We start from the raw sequence: 18,701 nt of genomic DNA on the forward strand, positions 1-18,701 counted from the left end.
AACTTGCTTCTGTTAAGTAGTTTAAACTTTCAATTAACAAAAATAAGTCGCTTGGAATATCATTTTAAGATAAGTTTTACATTAATCGACCCGTATCCTCCTTCTGATCAATAGCTTTCAAACATCAGTTTGAAATTAAGATAAAACTTAACAGATTTATTATTATTATTATTATTATTATTATTTTTATTATTATTTTTAACAGAGGTCCCATGAGAAAAAAATAATGTAATAGATGGGACTGTTGTAAGAGTATTTTTATGTAGAATTATTATCGGCTAACTGTTAAAATGTGAGATTTTTATAATCCAATTTTCCTAATTATATATTTAAATAAACTTCTACTCGTTTTCTCTCTTGTTCTTCGTCAAACTGATTCAAGACTTATGTGATGTCATTGCATTCCGCCTTTGATATCACGGATTGATCCGTGTTATTGTCTAGATCAGGTTTCGGGACCTGCATAAATTCAAACTAAACTATAAGGATTACTTTTAAATTTAGTAAGGTATAAAGAAGAAAAAAAGTAAAGTGTATAGAACAAATGGTACAAAAGGTATTGCCTTAATTATTTAAGGAAAGGAATTAAAAATTGGTAAAGTTTCATGGAAGAAAACAAAATTTTTGATTTTGGATAAATAGTAAATTTGTCTCACAAAGTATTTTTGATAAATAATATATATATATATATATATATATATATATATATATATATATATATATATATATATATTTTTTTGAACGGCCAACTAAGTAACGCTGGGTACCCCGTACGCGACCCCCATTGGCTAAAAGTAGCCCGAGCCGGCCACTAGTCCGGACGGACGGAGCCCATAGCGGTCCACCTGTTGAGGGATTCACCGGATAAAACCCGACCCCCACGCCCGCCAAACGGCACGACAGCGAGGAGCCGGTAAAACCGGGTGAGATCAGGACTCGGACCTTGGCAAGCCAGGGTCATCCCTCATATCTCCCATATAAGTTGGTGGTAGTGAAATTTGATCCCCCTATCTCTCACTTATAAAGTGAGTGCTCTATCATTGAACCACAACCAACTTATTTTTTGATAAATAATATACGATTAACATTAAAAAAACCTGATATATATAAAATTTGTGTTTAAAAATTATAAGCAAAGAAGTACAAAGTAATAAATGAGAGATAATATTCATCTTGTAACCTCGTGAATTTGGATGTAGATATGAATCTACCAACATTCATTGCTTCATTTGCAAATACATTTTCAAACTTTTATAGACTTCAGTGCAAAGAATATTTTACACGGGGAGTTCCAATAAAATGTGTTGGAAATCAACAATAAAATTATCTACCTTCTAATAATGTTAAAAGCATATGGCTTCCGCTTTAAACAGACCGGGTATTATGGGTAGTTTCAAACACTGTAAAAAAAGATTTTGAAGTATAACATTATAAATATTATAAAACTATAAAACGATAGAAGTATAAAAAACACTCGGCCTTTGTTTTAAATTATTTTATTTAAATGCATTTCCATTAATTTTTTAATGTGTTTATATATTCTTTTCTAAATTTAAATCATAAATCAAGAACTTCGTATCTTTTTTTTTTGTTTTATTTTTTTTGTTTTAGTATAGTATTGCTATATTTAATAAAATTAAAATTGATAAATCATAAATCACATCTAGAGGTGCTCAAATCGCATTTTGGCCTAAATGTACCGCTTTATAAGGGGGAAAGGACCGGGTTTTAACCGGTTTTGGGGTATAGGTTACAACTAGAGGTGTACAAAAAACTTGTTTGGAACCGGTTAGCTGGAAACCGAACCGGACCGCTTCACATTCAAACCCGGTTTCAGTCAAACTGGTTCACAAACCAAACCGAACTGCTGGTTCCTATAGCGGTTCAACTTTTTCCCAATCTGACCGGTTAAACCGGTTTGATCAGTTCGACTTGTTCTACTCTAAAACAGGTTTGGGTTAAACCTGTTTTGATCATGTAAAACCCAAATCGGTTCGGTTTGGAAAAAACGGTTTTGGTTACAACCCCACGGTTTGGTTCGGGTCGGAACCGGGTTTTCTCAAACCAGTTTTATAAGCCCATTCGTAATCACAGCCCAAGTTGGCAGTTAGGTAATCTTTTTTGGGCTTCTAAAAGCCCATTTGTAATAAACCTTACAAATCAATACATCAAACTTTACAAGCCCATACATAAAAATAAGGTTTAAAAAAGTCAATTTCTTTGAAGTATCCTATTTTGACTGAAGCCTTAAAACTTTACTTTTAATTTTGTGTCGTCTAATTAAAGTCAGTTTTCTTATGCTTGTTGACCAATTTAGAAACTTCTGACGGCGTTCAAAACCATAATAAAATTCAACTTAACAAGATTCATGTGATATTAAATTTATAAATAAAAAAAAGAAATAAAACATATCCATAGTTACTACATAACATTTAAAAAAACATAACGTTTTTAGAACGACGACTTTCTTGTGTTTTTAGGCTATCGCACTTCCTAAATTGGAGAGTCATGTACCCCACTCTGGCCATACTATTTTTGTCTTAACCACGCTCACGTTGGCTTCAAAGTTTGTCTTCGGCGTTCCACTGGGAATCCATATTGTCTGCTGTCACTTGACAGTCGTTGTGTCGCCACAAGAGCAGAGTACTGGTTAACACACGGTGGGACGGAAACTTGGGTGGGTCCGGGATTCGAGGTGACAACCTTTCAAGGCATAGTTCAAATCTTTCATTGTCATATCCATCAAAGCACACACAAGTGAGAATCGAACATGGGTTCCTATCATTAAGCCACATGTGGTGGATATATAGCACCTAAAGTAACTCAAAGTTTTTATAGTTAGTAGGCCTGATGGCTTATTGCGGAGTCAAGTTGTGATAAAAAATCTTATTAAAATTGAAAGAGTATTTTTATTTATATATATACAATATTAATAGTTTAAAAGTACTTTTATTAATATATATATATATATATATATATAATATTAATAGTTTAATATCTATACTAATTTTAGCATCATATATTTATATTATATGACATATATATCGGTCTAGGTCTATTTAGATGAGATGGTAAGGTGATCAGAATGTTAAAACATAAAAAGTTAGGGATTCAAATCTAATAGTGTACAAATATTTAGTCGTAAACGTTTAAAATATATATTTATATTCCGGTCCAACAGGGGGAGGTAAAGGTTGCAATTACGTTGTTTCTTCGCCTTTGGCTACCTTTTTATTTAAAGAAAAATCATTTTAGTCAATTACGATAATACCCTTCTAGCTACCCATTTAAGTTACATCACTCTTGTAAATTTAATGCAAGTCCAGGGGCAAAAGTTAACTACAAAAATCTATATGTATAACTTCTTTTCAAAGTCCACATAACATGTCATTCGAACAATTAACATTTCAACACTATCACAATTATTATTCACCAAAGTTAATCAAACTTGAAGATAGTTAAAGAACATTTGCTAAAGAATTAATGGAAGATTCGAGGCGGTCGTTGATTCCGAGCTTCCTATACTCGTTGAAGAACGGGTTTGAATTTGATCAGGTGGTGGTGAATCAACGGAACACGAGTGATGGGTTGGGTCTTGTGTCATTGGGTGGTGTGGGAAGAGGTGTTGTGGTGCAGGCTCTAAGTGAGCCTAGTGGTATTAAGATGTTCCGCCGGCTTATTATGCTGCTTGTACCGCGGGTGGTACTTTGTCGTGTGGGATTACTCATACGGCAATAACTCCCTTGGATGTCGTCAAATGTAATATGCAGGTGATTTATTGATTATTTTTGTTAGATATCGTCAAATACGTGAACATGTTAGAAAATGACCAAACTTCAAAAACGGTATAACTTAGGCTATGCTTGGAATTATGTGGCCTCACGAATGAAATGAAAATGAAATGAAGGGCTCTCAATGGGCCGAATCATGTAATAAATGTCATTGACGAGTTGTTTCACATATATAAAATATATGAAATAAATCATTTGGAGTCCAGATTTTAGATTCAACGTTTTTATTAATTTTAACTTGATTTCTTCTTTTTTACATAAAAACCTTTTAATTTGACTAATTACATGTTTATTTAAGAAACTAATTTCTAATTATGCACTCAAAATTTTAGTTTTTACAAAATTTGACTCCACCTTACAAATATGGAACCTATATAAAAGTGGTGTTCATGTAATAGTCTAGGCATTCATAGAGCTGCTAAATGTGTCGTGTTCGGCAATTGATGGGAAAAAAGCGTGACTTAAACTTAAAATTTTATATAAACATAGAAGTTGTGTTACGCACATCAGCACATGAATCCTGAATCCGGACATGACCTATTTAACAAAAAAAAATGTTTTTATATATTAATACTTTAAAATTCTAATTTACATATATTTTTTATTCTCTTGAACCAATTATGTCTAAACTATGTCATCTTATTCTTTTATTTTGGCATAAAAAATCCCAATAGTTTAAGTTATTGTATTAAAAAAAACATTAAAAAAATACTAGATAAATAAATAAACAAGTTATATATGCCAACCTGCAAACCTGTCAGGTTGACACAACACATGACCTGTATAGCTAAACGTGTCCATGCGTTCAATCCAAAGCTGACCTGAACCCGTTCAAACCTTTAGTTATTCAGATTGACCCTACAAAGTACAAGAACATTTCATCTGGATTTGGTGTATTACTCAAAGAGCAAGGAATCAAAGGATTCTACAAAGGTTGGGCACCAACATTTCTCGGTTATAGTCTACAGGGTGCTTCGAAATACGGGTTTTATGAATACTTCAAGAAAACATACTCGGACATCGCTGGGCCCGAGTATGCAACCAAGTACAAAACATTGATTTACCTTGCTGGTGCTGCATCAGCTGAAATAATAGCCGACGTCGCTCTTTGTCTGTTTGAGACGGTTAGATTCGTGTTCAAACACAACCGGGATACGCTAGAGGTTTGTCCGATGGTCTTCCAAAGATCATCAGGAATGAAGGTGCTACAGGGTATGATTATTGATCACTTCATTAACTAATAATTAATTTGTAAAGTTTAAGTAACATATTTGTTTCCACCTAAGTAAATTTGCATAAAAAGTTGAGGATTAAAAATATTTTAATAATATTTTTTTATATATATTTTACAGGCTATACAAGGGGCTGGTTCCTCCATGGGGAAGACAAATTCCATGTGAGTTTATAATTAATAGTAGTTTGTTAATAATTGTTAATTTATTATCCTTTGCATCATAAATTCATAATATAGTTGTAGATGTTATTCAAAAATATGAAAATGGTTGAAATCCAATATTTATTTCTCCTAGTATTAAAAAAAATATATGAATAAAGAATAAATTTTGTTTATTTATAGAACCTACACATATGCAAGTCATGTGTAGGTTATATTACCTACACATGACCTACATATGTGCATGTAAATGTTAAACATTAAAAAACGTATGATTAGTTTTTCTCTATGTTCCTCGAATAATTTAGTAATCTGTAATGAACCTCTTCATACATTAATTAACTAATTAATTTATTATTTGAGTGTCATTTTTTATTAATTTTAAATTACTTTGTTGTGCAGATACAATGATGAAGTTTGCGTCTTTTGAGACAATTGTGGAGATGATGTACAAACATGCCATCCCCACACCAAAAGAGCAATGTAGTCCGAGCTTTCAGCTCGGAGTGAGCTTTGCTGGTGGTTATTTGGCAGGTATATTATGTGCCGTTGTTTCTCACCCGGTTGATAATTTGGTTTCTTTCCTCAACAATGCCGAGGGTGCTGCTGTAGGAGATGTAAGTATAAACCCAATATCTTAAACCCTTAAACCCGTTGATCAAATATTAAAGTTGCAGTTTTGACCATTTTGACCTACAACCCATTCTGCAGGCTGTCAAGAAACTCGGTTTATGGGGTCTCTTCACGCGTGGGCTGCCTCTTCGTATAATCATGATTGGAAGTCTTACAGGAGTACAATGGGGTATCTATGATTCTTTCAAAGTTTACGTCGGGCTGTAAGTTTCTTCTAAATCATATTCTCTAGCTTTATAACTATAAAACGACGAATTTGTTTTATTTATTTGTTTTATTTCGTTATTCTTTTAGGCCGACTATCGGTGGCACTGCTCCTGTTGCTGCAAAGTAAGCCAGCATAAGAAATTATTGTATCTGATTCTTTATTGTCTAGTGATTATTTATTAGACACCTATGTTGATTGCAAATAAGCACCTTATGGGTGTTTCAGACTTCAGTTGCTTTTGCTTTGTTTATTAGTATTTGTATTTTTTAAACATTTTATGAAAATTTTGTAAAACAAGTAAATTGTTTAGAGAAATTATATATTCACTATTTCTCCTGTAAGCCTTCTAATGGACCATTTTGTGCGCGGTTAGATTTTTATCATTTTAATATGGTTCACGGTTGAACTGTTATTTTGTTATTTGATCATTATGTATTTTGTGATGTAAGTTTGTCAGGTAGAATCATTTAGTCTGACATTCTCGTTTCTCTCGCGTATTGTCACGTAAATCATTCGTACTACAATCGTCTCACATTCTTGTTTCTCTCGCGTATTGTCACACGTAAATCATTCGTACTTCAACACTATCAAAGAGTGGTGAATACAAAAGGACAAGGAGGTTGTCTGAGTTAGCTAATTATGCAACTAATTGTGTTAATAAAATGCAAATCTCTTGTAAGTGCTCCAAACTAGAAGGGGGACATCAAACACGGTTTCAGACCCGACCCACAGGTACAAACCTGGTTCCGTTTCTCAAAGAAACCATTCCTGGAACCAAATCGAACAAAAACCTGTTAGAAACCCGGTCAAAAACCCGACCCTACCCGAAATCGGTTCCTACCCGACCCTGTTCTTAACTTTGTTGACCAAACCCATAACCGGTTCTAGAAAGAACCTGGTTTGCCACCCCTACTCCAAACTATTGTCGCTATTCTTTGAAGCTTACTTCAATAATCGACAAATTGGGGGCATTTTGCAACCACCATAAATAAGTTTCCAATTAGGACTACAAATGAGTTGAGTCAAGTCGATGGCTCAAAACTGGTTTATTGAGCCAGCTTTCCAATTAGGACTACAAACGAGTCAAGTCAATGGCTCAAAAACATCTATTAAGACTAGGCTTTTGATCAAACAAGCTCTACTTGAAAATGTGAATAAACGAAAAAGGCACATCATGCATATCTCCTATTAGACAAGCTCGAATTGAGCCACACCTAGAACTACCGACGAAAGTATGACCATAAGTGCATATAATCGAAGCACTCAACACATTAAGTAAACTATCCTAAACACTCTAATCCCTAAGTGAAGAAACATTTTTGTTGCTTCTTAAAATCTCATCCAACCAAGAAAAATATTCATATGTGATTCAAAATTTCAAATCAACTTTATATAATCATACTCATAATCCAAATCCTCCTAAATCACGAGAAAAATGTACGCATAAAGCTTCTTTCACTTAGCTGCCAAACAAATTATTCATTCTAAGCCATAAAATGCTGCTACAATCTCATAACATTAAGTTTAAAAGCTAGTGTTGACATTCTTTTAATACCTTTTAAACGAATAATTCCAAAAGTTTTAATCCTCTGCTTCTGAGCTTTTGACCTCTTTAGGAGATGCAAAACTCTTGCTAAGCTGTGATCTAGTCCACGGATCCAATGGTGGCCTTTGAACTGGTTGTGGGGCCGGCGGTTTTGACTGTCTAAGCTCATTTTCCCTGTCTATGAACCTGTTAAAGTCACAATGTTTAAAAATATAACTTAATGTATCATAAAGAGAGAATAAACTAATGAAAAAGTACTTTAAGCCGATGTGATAAAAAAAAGAAAAAAAAAACTTACTCAATATATGCCATTGGTGCAGCATCACCAACCCTTATACGAGTTCGAAGCACTCTTGTATATCCTCCTGCTCGATCTCTGCATCAGCAATATATTGTTTAACCACAGTTAATACTGAGTAAAAAACTTAAAAAGAGGTTTAATGTTCACTTGTATCGGTAAGCTAGCTCTGTAAATAGTTTGTGAATAACATCATCTCCTCGCACAAAGGCGGCAGCACGCCTAGCAGCACAAAGGGTACCCTGTAAATAGTTTAGACAACAGTTCAAACATATTGATGATGGGCAGATAGGTAATTGGCTTCAACAAATAACATAAAGTATGAAATATATAAAAGGTTCAAGCTACACATACCTCTTTCCCAAGTTGCACCATGTTATCAGCAAGTCGGCGGACTTCTTTTGCCTATAACAATTAAAAGTAAATAAGATGAAAATAGGAAACATGTAGCACTCTTTTTGAAATAAGTAACAAGGCTTTATAGTTTACAGCCTACAGTTTAATTCACACTATACACGAGTATTGTCTTAAGTTTCAACAATGCAATTTTGCTAATGATAATAAGAGAAAATCCAATAAGGTAGTTTACCTTGGTAATAGTAGTTTCAATTCGTTCATGCTTCACCAACTGAGAAACCATGGTCCTGCAAAAACACACAATACTACTTAGTGTTTTCATCCTAGGTGTCATGCAACGCTTGCTACAAGCAAGGATAAACCACATGTAAGACAAATCGACAATCAAAAACCTGAGCATGGACATCCTATGTCCAGTAGGACGATTGAGCTTCCTGAACTTTGTCATAATGCTCAAGTCTAACAAACGTAGAAACCTGCAGTGTTGACCGCACTAAGTTTGTGAGGTTGAATATAAGAGCAGTGAATATGGAGTCATTTCATACATTCATTCTTGTGTAAGGAATCAAGTGGCACAACGGAAACAATCAAAACACGAACATATCTCATGCAGAAAATAAAAAAACATAACCAGAGAATTTAACGTGGTTCGATCAAGGCTGAAACTAAGGTTTATCTTTAAATAGTTAAAGTTGCAAAGATTACAATTACAGAGCAGCGTATATATAGATAACAACTAGAGCTAAGAACTTGGTGAACAGGATACAAACAATGGACCTTCTAATAATTAATTAACCCGACCCAAAGCCTTAATAACCAAACATGCTGCACTTAGTTGTTGATTCTTGATTAGTCAACTTGATTGATTGAAGGCAACAGGATATTTTATCCGTTTACTCTTACATCAATGTCATTTGATGTATGATATTAACAAATCAACATGCATTTAGAAGAAGTTAGAACTACTAACAAATGAAAAAAAATTCCAGCTGACAGAAGATCTACACCGAGAGAATAAGTTATACTCCTTTCATCTCATACTCAGTCCACTTATGACTTTGAATACTCACTATGCAGTTAATGTGGAAAAATATCGGATATCGGTCGAGGACCGATATTTGAGATATCGGTTATCGCGGTGGGATAACGGTAACTTTAATATCATGCAGAATTTATATATACAACTAAACACTAGCAATTCAGTATACTCTCCTACCATTAACAAATTAACCTTTTGCAACTTACAAAACACTAACAATTGTAGCAAACTAATTAAGACTTAAAACACTAAAAATTGACAAATAAGACTTAAAAAACTGACATCCGGGAAAATCGGTGATATATCGGCCAAATATCCGTCAGCATCGCCTATGGACCGATATTTTGCAACGATATTTTACCAAGGAACCGATAGCTTCCAAGATTCACACTTTACTTCGATATATTGAAATTAAAATTTATTAAGCCGCTAATATACTCGACCGGAAAGTCATATTTGTATATTAACCTAATGAATCACCAGCAGTTACTCAATTCTGAAGACAATAAAACCACTTAATTGACTCTTTAACAAATCAAAATGAACACTAATTTAAATGAATTGATTCAGTACTTCAAATCATGAACAAATATTATTTAATTGTTCAATCAAATGAAACTACAAATTAGGTTAAATACAGAACTGATGTACGGCAGTCAAACCCTAACCAAATTAAACCAAAATTGGTCACCGTACGTGTTCGTGTGTGTACGTATGTGTGGTGGTATAGTGAGTACGCCGGAGAACTAACCGGTGGACGACGACGGCGGAGCTGATGCAGTAATCGTTAGTGGTGTGGGCGAGACGGCGGAGCCGATGATCAAATGCTTTATTATTATTACTTACAAGGTTAAACTAGTAACACAAATTACCCTGTAAGTATGCATATTCACAAATATGGTCCTTGTGTTTTCTTGTTTTTTTTGTTCTTTTACTCTTCGTATACATATTAGGGTTGTTCACGGGTCTAGCCTTAGTCGAATCAGGGCGAGTTCAAGCTCAAACTCAAAATTAAACGAGGCAGCTCGGCTAGGTTCGAGTTTGAGTTCGAGCTGAGCCATGAACTGAGCCGAGCTTGGGTCGAGTTCAACTCGGTTACAAAAATGAGCCAGATTGGCTTAAATCGTTTCAAATCAAGCTGTTTTAGCTAGTTTTATTTGAGTTTATATCGGGTGAGCCACTGGTTTTTTGAACAGACCTGATTCATATAAGTTAGATGTTTTAAATTTAAGTATGTTATAAAACTTTTGTATAAAAACGGGTAGTTTTGTTATGAGTGAGATTTTGCTAGTTGTTTTTATTTGTTTATGTTATTAAACTCAATTTGATATGTTGATGACATTGACGGGTCTATTATTATTATTTTTTTTTCATATAGGTTCTTCGTTCGGGTCGTGTTGTGTTGGAGAACATTATAAAATATGTTATCGACTTATCAAAATAAAAGGATATAATAATTAAAAAAACACATGACATAATTATAAATTGCATTTATTAAAGTAAAGAGAAATTTCATATTTCGATCTTTTTATTTCTCACACATGACTATTTTACCTTTGTTGTAAACAATGATATAAAAAGTTGCAATAATATGCATAACCAATAATGTAACTTTGTTTTCCAAAATAGTAAAAACTAGTTGTATGAATACCACATAAAGGTTAGAGTAACATCTCTCATAATTTACACTTATGTGTTTATTATTTCTTCCAATTATTTTTAAAGTTTTTTAAATCACATCATTAATCTTGAGCTAATCATAGTTATATTATAACAAACATTATTTTTTTGTTTTCAAAGTGTAGAATCAGTTTTGCCCTTTAAAATAAGATGACGACGCAATTTATTGTCCACTTACATGTCTTTTTATTCTAATTGAATATTTTTGTTCAGTTTTATGGCTAGATCTTAAAATATGGTAAAAATATTAAGAAAAAAAAGAGTGTAGTTAATTTTCTTTTGTAAGTTTTATAAAAGTTAACTATATTTGATATGACTAAGTTTCTAGTAAAACCTATATTGGAGTTTAGATTAAAAAAAGGGTAACAAATCATAACAGTCCATCTCAACTTTATAAAATTATTTATTAAAAATTATAACAAAAATAAAAATAAAATGACTTTTTAATATACACATTAAACAATTATAATAATAATAATACCATAATCTATGGTCGGTTTTAGTTTGGGTTGATACCGGTTATTTGGCTGGTTTATGATAAGTTTTTGTCTGGTTAACAAGTTTGAAACCGGTTTAGCGGTGAGAATTACAATTCCAAACCTACGGTTTCAATCTTTTCAAACTGGTTAGCCCTTATCTAGTAGATAAGGGCTATTGTCCTGCTCGAGTCGTACAATGCGATTTCGCATTGACGACTCCAAGCTCGCATTTCGGACAACAGTTCCTTCGTGGGGCGGCCCTGCATCAGCAGAAGCGGTTGAGGCGCCCTCCGTTGATGTTTCGGGAAATGGCTCCATCAACACTCCTATCGAGAACGAATCTTCCGTCCAGGAGTTCGAGTGTGATGGTCCCCCGGAACCTGAATTGGAAGGGATTATTTCCCCACCCGACGGCATCATATTGGCTCCGGCCCCAAATCGGTTGATTTTGATTCAATTTTCGAGTCGATTCCATTAACTGGAATTATTTGCCCAGCTCTAAGTAGCAGTAGCTTATGAGTAGTAGTAATACTTACAATACTTATTTGCCCAGCTCTATCTCTATAACTAAACCAAAAAACACTATATTTTCTCTCTCATTTTCAATTAAATAATACTTTTAGCTTTTATCATTACATTTTTTCTACCCTCCACTCACAACCACTCTTAATACGTTAAAAATTTGTGTAGGGTGAACAGTGTTTTCCAAATTTATTCACCAATAAAAATTTCTTTATCTCCTTCAGTTACAAACACTTAATAGTAAAATCCACTCACAATAATTTAAAAGACATGTTGAGAATGCTCTAATATAACGACGTCAAAAAAACTAGTTCACTAATTACCCGACACACATACAAAACTTGGGGGGTAAGTAATAAGTTACAACACTCTTAAAGGGCCATAACTGCTACTTTGATGTAACTATAAAAGTCCTCTGTTTGCAAATCAGATCGAGAAAACACAATCACACCTCACTAGACTGCAATCCGTTAGGGTTTCAATATCTTTCAATTACACACAGTTAGTTAATTAAACTTTAATTAATTAAACTAATCAACCTCAGATCTCTCAATACATTATTAATCTCTAAACAACAACTAATTGATACATGAGGCTCTTACAATTAGCATTCATTATCGCTTTAGCGTCTGGATTTGCCGCCATTTTCATCTACATCACTGGCGTCTCGGATCTAAGTAAGCTTCGTGTTTATATTATTTAGTTTCATCTCTAATTGTTGATAATTAGTAGCTTAATTTGGTGTTGTGGTTGTTAACTTGTGAACAGACACGACGTTAAATGTTTCGGATGATGAGATCGAAGCGTTGCTGTCGTTGCGAAGCGGATTCCAGAAGTGTGTGGTGAGTTATAAAATATGTTGTTTATAGAAGTTAATTATTTAGCTGTATATGTTTATTTATCTATTAGTTGAGGAAACAGGATTGTAACATTTTAGTGGCTTAATGCTTTACATGCTGCAAATAAATTGAGTTTCCGTGTTATTTTTATTTTTTAATATAACATTGTGTGTAAAAGTTAGTTATGTGAGAAATAGAGGTAATCAGGTATGGATTGTGATAATTAAAGGTGTGAATGTTTAGTTATTGATATAGGAAGTAGAATAATTTAAAACTTAGAGAAGTTGTTGTTTAGTGATTTTAGTGGCTTGATGTTTTACATGCTGCAAATAAATTGAGTTTGCGTGCTATTTTTTATAAATATTGTCTGCAAAAGTTAGTTATCTGAGGAATAGAGGTAATCAGCTATGGATTATGATAATTAGAGGTGTAAATGTTTGCTTATTAATTGAGGAAATAGAATAATAACTTAGAGAACATGTACTGTAGTGATTTCAGAGGCTTAATGCTTTACGTGCTGCAAATAAATTGAGTTTCCGTGTTATTTTTTAATAAAACATTGTCTGCAAAAATTATTTTTCTGAAGAATAGAGGTAATCAGCTATGGCTTCTGACAAATACAGGTGTAAATCTTTGTTAAACTTAGAGAACATGTACTGTAGTGATTTCAGAGGCTTAATGCTTTACATGCTGCAAGTAAATTGAGTTTTCGTGTTATTTTTTTTATAAACATTGTCTGCAAAAGTTAGTTATTTGAGGAATAGAGGTAATCAGCTATGGTTTCTGATAAATATAGTTCAGTAGATGTTTATTTCTTAATTGAGGAAAAAGAACAATTTGCAACTTAAAGAACATTTACTCTAGTGATTTTAGAGGCTTGATGCTTTACAAGCTGCAAATAAATAGAATTCAGTATACAGCCGTAGTTCTAAAGGATAAAGGATTTCAGAAGTGTGTGGCAAGTTTCCTTGTAATTTTTATAAAGCATTGTTTGTAAAAATTTGTTATGTTCGTTCGTTTAAAAAATGAACATGTTCGTTTCCGTTTATTTTTCGTTCATTTAAAATCTAAACGAACAGTTCACGAACATAAATGAACACAATTGAACAAAGATAAACGAACATATATGAAATGCGTAAACAAACACAAACAAACATAAATGAACACAAACGAATAAGTATAAACCCATAAGTAGATGATTCATTCTAAAACCACATCAAAATAAGTTTTTTAAAAGTATATAAATACATGATTCATGAACATAAATGAACGAACATGAACGGACATAAATGAACGAACATTAATGAACGGACATGAATGAGCATAAACGAACATAAATGAATGAACAAATTATGTGTTCATGCTCGTTCATTTAAATTGAACACAAACTTTTTGTTCATGTTCGTTCATTTATTTAATGAGCGAACGTAAACGAACTTCCGATCGAACGGGTCAACGAACAGTTCACTGAACGTTTGGTTCGTTTACAGGCTTGTTTCTGTATAGTGTTCATGTTGATTAATAGAGCTGTAAATGTTTATTTATTAATTGAGGAGTTAGTACTATTTGAAACTTAGAGAATATGTACTTCTGTACTTTTAGAGGTTTGATGCTTTACATGCTGCAAATAAATAGAATTGAGTGTGAAGCCCTAGTTCTAAAGGATTAACAGCCTAACAGGACTGTTAGAAGGTTATGTAGTAACACTATAATAAGAACATCAGTGTGTTCTTGTTTTGTGATTTGTTGTGCTCACATTGATCGTTTTGGTTCAGGCGGCAAATGGATTAGGGCTGCAAGCTATTGGTAGCAGAGACTACTGCAAAGTTACACTACAATTTCCCAGTGACACCATTCCTATGTGGGTAGGTTTTCTCAAATTCAGGATTTTTGTTAACATAATATGGTTAAATGCCCATAATTAGTTTTTTCCTCTTCATGTTTATCTTCTACTTGTATCTTTTTGTATAGTATCTTAATTGACTGTATTTTAACAGAAAGACCCCAAAACTGGAAACGTGGAGGGCTTATCTTTCGAGTTTAATCTGTGTGAAGCGGTTGCCACATGGGAGCAGGTTAGTCTATGATGTGTAGTTAGTTTTAATGTTTTTATTTTGTGAAATTTGTAGTCTTCTCTTATCAAGTTGTATAATAATAAAATTCACACTTGGTGCCACCTAATGTACTACAAGCAAAACTTAATACATGATGTTGATTCGTCTGCTTTGAAATATGCTACTGATTGCCAATTTACTTTGTAGAATGACACTTTTAAGTGATACTTAAGTTATCTAACATATATGGAAGCTTTTTATGCCAAACTGGACAAAGATACTTTAAACTTTATTTTTGGTATCAAGAAAATATCAAGGTGCAGAATTTGAATCATTGATGGGTACTTTAAATGGGAACTGATATTCAAGCTGTTTAGTTTTGTATTTTTTTTATTATTGTTTGATTACTCATACGTTGAGTCGTCCAGGTTCGGAAGAGTACCACCATTCTCACAAAGGAGTTCATTGATGTACCTAATGGATGGACAGATTATGCATGGAGAAGGATTAATAAAGGAATACTTCTGTAAGTCTACTGTCCGTTTATGCATGGATTTGACTATTTGAGTAGTTTAAATGTTCTAACTTAAGCGGATTTGACTGTCTGAGTAGTTTTGATGCATGAATTTGACTATTTGAGTAGTTAAGCCATATCCGGCTTGGTTCAGGAAAAAGAATCCAAATTGCCAATATTTCTAGTTAGATTATAAATGTCCAGTTTATTTTCATTTCGCAAAATAGTCTTTCATAGTTAATTACCTGTCTGATTCGGTCCGACTCATGTTGCAGTAACAACTGTGCAAATAAAACACTCTGCATGGAGAAACTATCTTTGGTACTACCTGAAACACCACCATATGTGCCCCGTCAATATGGCCGATGTGCAGTTATTGGTAACTCTGGAGATCTGTTAAAAACAAAGTTTGGGAAAGAGATTGATGGTTATGATGCTGTTCTCAGGGAAAACGGTGCACCAATCAATGTATGTATCAGTTACATTTGAATCTTAGCATATAGTTTTTTTTGGTGAAAACAAATGTTCTTCAATATGGTTTATTAATCCAAATTTCAGCATATAAAACTTATTAACCCAATGCTCCCCTCCTGTTGCTATGCAGAATTACACAGAGCATGTGGGTACAAAAAGTACATTTCGGTTACTTAATAGGGGTTCTGCCAAAGCTTTGGATAAAGTCGCCGAGTTATATGGTATTCTATTCTTGTAATTTTACATGCGTTATTTCAGTATTATCACTGGAACTATACTGAGAGTTTCACATTTTACAGAAACTGGGAAGGAGGTGCTACTCGTAAAAACTACAATCCATGACATCATGAACAAAATGATTCGAGTGAGTACAGTCTTTACATGGTTACTACAAATGTTAATCGAAATGCTTCACTTGTTACAACCATTATTGAACATCATGCACACTCTTTAAGTTTTGATGAGAATGTAAAGTAAAGTTTAAATATATATTTTTGAATGTTTAACTCTCAGATTTTTTGAATTTAATTACCAAGATGTTGTACATGCTATTTTTGTGTCCAATATACCCTTTTGTCTTCAGTCTCCCTGATTTTCAAGCTATAAATTTGTATTGTAGGAAGTTCCAATTCTCAATCCCGTATATCTCATGTTAGGTGCATCTTTCGGTTCAGCTGCAAAGGGAACTGGGCTCAAGGCTCTTGAATTTGCTCTGTCAGTATGTGATACTGTTGACATGTATGGATTTACTGTGGATCCAGGATATAAAGAATGGTATACAATCTTATATAAACTTCTCTCTCCTCTTATTATTGGTTACTATGTGGCATGCCATATCACTTGCATCAGGTTTTAGTCAACAACCAGCCAGCTTTGCTTAATTTAATCAATGAAGTCTCTAAAGTCTATTTGTCTTGTTGAAACATAGATAAACTAGCTCCGTAATTTGTCGTTATGGAAACAGTGTTTGAAGTTATGTAAAATGTCTAATGAGTTATCATGGAAATGCTGGTTTCAGGACAAGATATTTCTCCGAGTCTCGACAAGGCCACACCCCATTGCAGGGTCGCGCTTACTACCAGATGATGGAGTGTTTAGGAGTAAGTTCATTATATACTCCTTGTTCAAGATTATTATATATTACTTTTAGGAGATAAACTCCTCCCTTTCTCTAAGAAACGAGATTATTATATATCCAGCATCATGTTTCTGCCTTTTTAGTAATACTATTGTTGTTTCTTGATATAAAAAGTTCTCACTCTCGCCACACTAATTTATTGTTTATTTGTTCAAATTGCTTATATAAGCTTATCAAAATCCATTCGCCTATGCGAGCTGACCCAAACCGTGTTGTCAAATGGGTGCCAAGCCAAAGTACAATCACTGCTGCTAGACTCGCGTCAGAGAAAATGCTGAGGTATTTCTGTATCCACCATTTGCATCTTGTTATCTTTAGAATAATGATCTTAATCTTCGAATAAAAACGGTTTATTACTGTACCAGATGGGTTGCAGCCGGGTCCGATGACCCACTTGCATCTTGTTCCATCATCAAGAAGAAACTCCACAAAAGCCAATTTTCATCCCTGAGAAAAGCGGCTATTGATCATCAAAAATATGTGAAAGAGACCACGATGTACCCTTTGGAACATAGCGTTGGACACAGTCAACTCTGCACCTTGTCCAATAGCTGACCCGACGTTTATCATCACCTCCATATACACAAACCGCAACCACTGCTGCTCAAGTTTATCAGCATGTTACCAAATACCCGTTCTTCACTATCTGTAAGTTTCTCTATAGTATCATCCCCTCCGTAATTCGTTCACTCCTTTTAATAAATACTTATATGCTAATCACCCAACCGGATCATGCAATTTGGTTTAGGTTGGCGTTTCTGATCATGCGCGGAGCAGATTCGGCTTCACTGAACAGTTGTAAAATTTGTTAATTATTAATATTAATGGTCTTTTTGTATGGGATCAAAGAATCAATAGGCTTAGCATCGATTATTTTATCAGTGTCGCATCATTTATTTCTTTTTGTCCGGCCATAGGTTTATGTTTGATTTAGTAACCGAACGTGTTTTGTCCCGTGACATTACAAATGGTCGCTACAATGTGCTTTTCTAACCATTATTAATTAGAGTCGAACTGGATATTGAGGATGTGTTAGCTCTTCGTCATCCACTTATCTTTGAACTCGCACTTTGAAGGTTGCTTTTTTTAAAACTCTTGTGCATGGTTTTATTTAGGTGGCTGAAACTCCACGGGATAACGTCCAGCCTTACTAGACAATGCGTGTGACATGCTTATCAAACATGTTGGTGTTAGGGGTTGTTTGGTTCATTCAGAGAGCCTCTGTCACATTCAGCAATAACAATAAGTTTGAATGATTCAGGTCTAATTTTAACCATTCAGATGTTTTTCTGTTTGAAACCAAACAGTCTGAAGTCTGAATGAATCAGATGTTTACATCTGAATGGTTCCGTTCAGATGTAAAAAAACAGCCCCTTAGTCTTTAAGAAAATAACATGTTTGGTTTTGAGTTTGCTAGATGTGTTAAACGTGTTGTTTCGTGCTCAATCCGACACATTGCTAGCTCTAAGGAATGAAACCTTGTTTGAAGAAAAAAAACAATTTCGTTGTTAAAACAATTGTCACTATTGTTCACATAATGTACCAATACAAGAACAATTATAGAATGAAAGTAGACAACAACTAATTTAACCGAAACTGATCTAAAACCGGTTTAAGTGAAACCTGTTTAAGACCAAACCATGGTTTGCATACTCCTATTTTATTAAAAATCGAACCGAACCGGATAAAACCCAGTTTCAAATTGAATCGATCATTTTTCTACACACATTGGTTTT

At 33.8% G+C, this 18,701-nt stretch overlaps 2 protein-coding genes and 1 pseudogene across 4 annotated transcripts; 2 read left to right on the forward strand and 1 right to left on the reverse strand.

Annotated features, from left to right (window-relative positions):
- Positions 1-3,417: 3,417 nt before the first annotated feature.
- Positions 3,418-6,362, forward strand: LOC143575290 (mitochondrial phosphate carrier protein 3, mitochondrial-like; annotated as a pseudogene). The gene is made up of 6 exons (XR_013142735.1): positions 3,418-3,770; positions 4,643-5,003; positions 5,144-5,187; positions 5,587-5,801; positions 5,896-6,020; positions 6,112-6,362. The product of XR_013142735.1 is annotated as a mitochondrial phosphate carrier protein 3, mitochondrial-like (transcript).
- A 536-nt stretch (positions 6,363-6,898) lies between these two features.
- On the reverse strand, positions 6,899-10,056 carry LOC143575291 (uncharacterized). 2 transcript variants are annotated; one of them, XM_077059700.1, is made up of 7 exons: positions 9,962-10,056; positions 8,619-8,702; positions 8,459-8,513; positions 8,224-8,274; positions 8,020-8,111; positions 7,870-7,947; positions 6,899-7,757 (listed from the first exon to the last, which is right to left on the reverse strand). In XM_077059700.1, the coding sequence occupies exons 2-7, from the start codon at positions 8,672-8,674 to the stop codon at positions 7,607-7,609; spliced, it is 483 nt and encodes a 160-aa protein (XP_076915815.1). In that variant the 5' UTR covers positions 8,675-8,702; positions 9,962-10,056; the 3' UTR covers positions 6,899-7,606. The 2 variants fall into 2 exon arrangements, with proteins under 2 accessions (XP_076915815.1, XP_076915814.1); XM_077059699.1 differs by having other exon boundaries at positions 10,017-10,037.
- Positions 10,057-12,411: 2,355 nt separating this feature from the next.
- Positions 12,412-18,023, forward strand: LOC143575292 (sialyltransferase-like protein 2). The gene is made up of 12 exons (XM_077059702.1): positions 12,412-12,623; positions 12,715-12,788; positions 14,561-14,650; positions 14,783-14,860; positions 15,268-15,365; positions 15,629-15,821; positions 15,958-16,048; positions 16,127-16,191; positions 16,447-16,601; positions 16,846-16,927; positions 17,135-17,244; positions 17,331-18,023. The coding sequence occupies exons 1-12, from the start codon at positions 12,536-12,538 to the stop codon at positions 17,518-17,520; spliced, it is 1,314 nt and encodes a 437-aa protein (XP_076915817.1). The 5' UTR covers positions 12,412-12,535; the 3' UTR covers positions 17,521-18,023.
- Positions 18,024-18,701: the final 678 nt, after the last annotated feature.

This window comes from Bidens hawaiensis, unplaced genomic scaffold (genome assembly GCF_021521415.1).
Source record: "Bidens hawaiensis isolate Kalapana, Puna unplaced genomic scaffold, B.hawaiensis_p1.1 tig00027332_1, whole genome shotgun sequence".
Classification (NCBI taxonomy): domain Eukaryota; kingdom Viridiplantae; phylum Streptophyta; class Magnoliopsida; order Asterales; family Asteraceae; genus Bidens; species Bidens hawaiensis.

Excerpts from the sequence above, each read along its gene's own strand:
- LOC143575291 (XM_077059700.1), bottom strand. The coding sequence starts at position 8,674 with ATGACAAAGTTCAGGAAGCTCAATCGTCCTACTGGACATAGGATGTCC. Across the intron at positions 8,275-8,458 it reads TTGAAACTACTATTACCAAG|GCAAAAGAAGTCCGCCGACT; the intron begins GTAAACTACCTT and ends TAATTGTTATAG. Across the intron at positions 7,948-8,019 it reads GAGCTAGCTTACCGATACAA|AGATCGAGCAGGAGGATATA; the intron begins GTGAACATTAAA and ends TTGCTGATGCAG.
- LOC143575292 (XM_077059702.1), top strand. The coding sequence starts at position 12,536 with ATGAGGCTCTTACAATTAGCATTCATTATCGCTTTAGCGTCTGGATTT. Across the intron at positions 14,651-14,782 it reads GTGACACCATTCCTATGTGG|AAAGACCCCAAAACTGGAAA; the intron begins GTAGGTTTTCTC and ends GTATTTTAACAG. Across the intron at positions 16,602-16,845 it reads GATCCAGGATATAAAGAATG|GACAAGATATTTCTCCGAGT; the intron begins GTATACAATCTT and ends TGCTGGTTTCAG.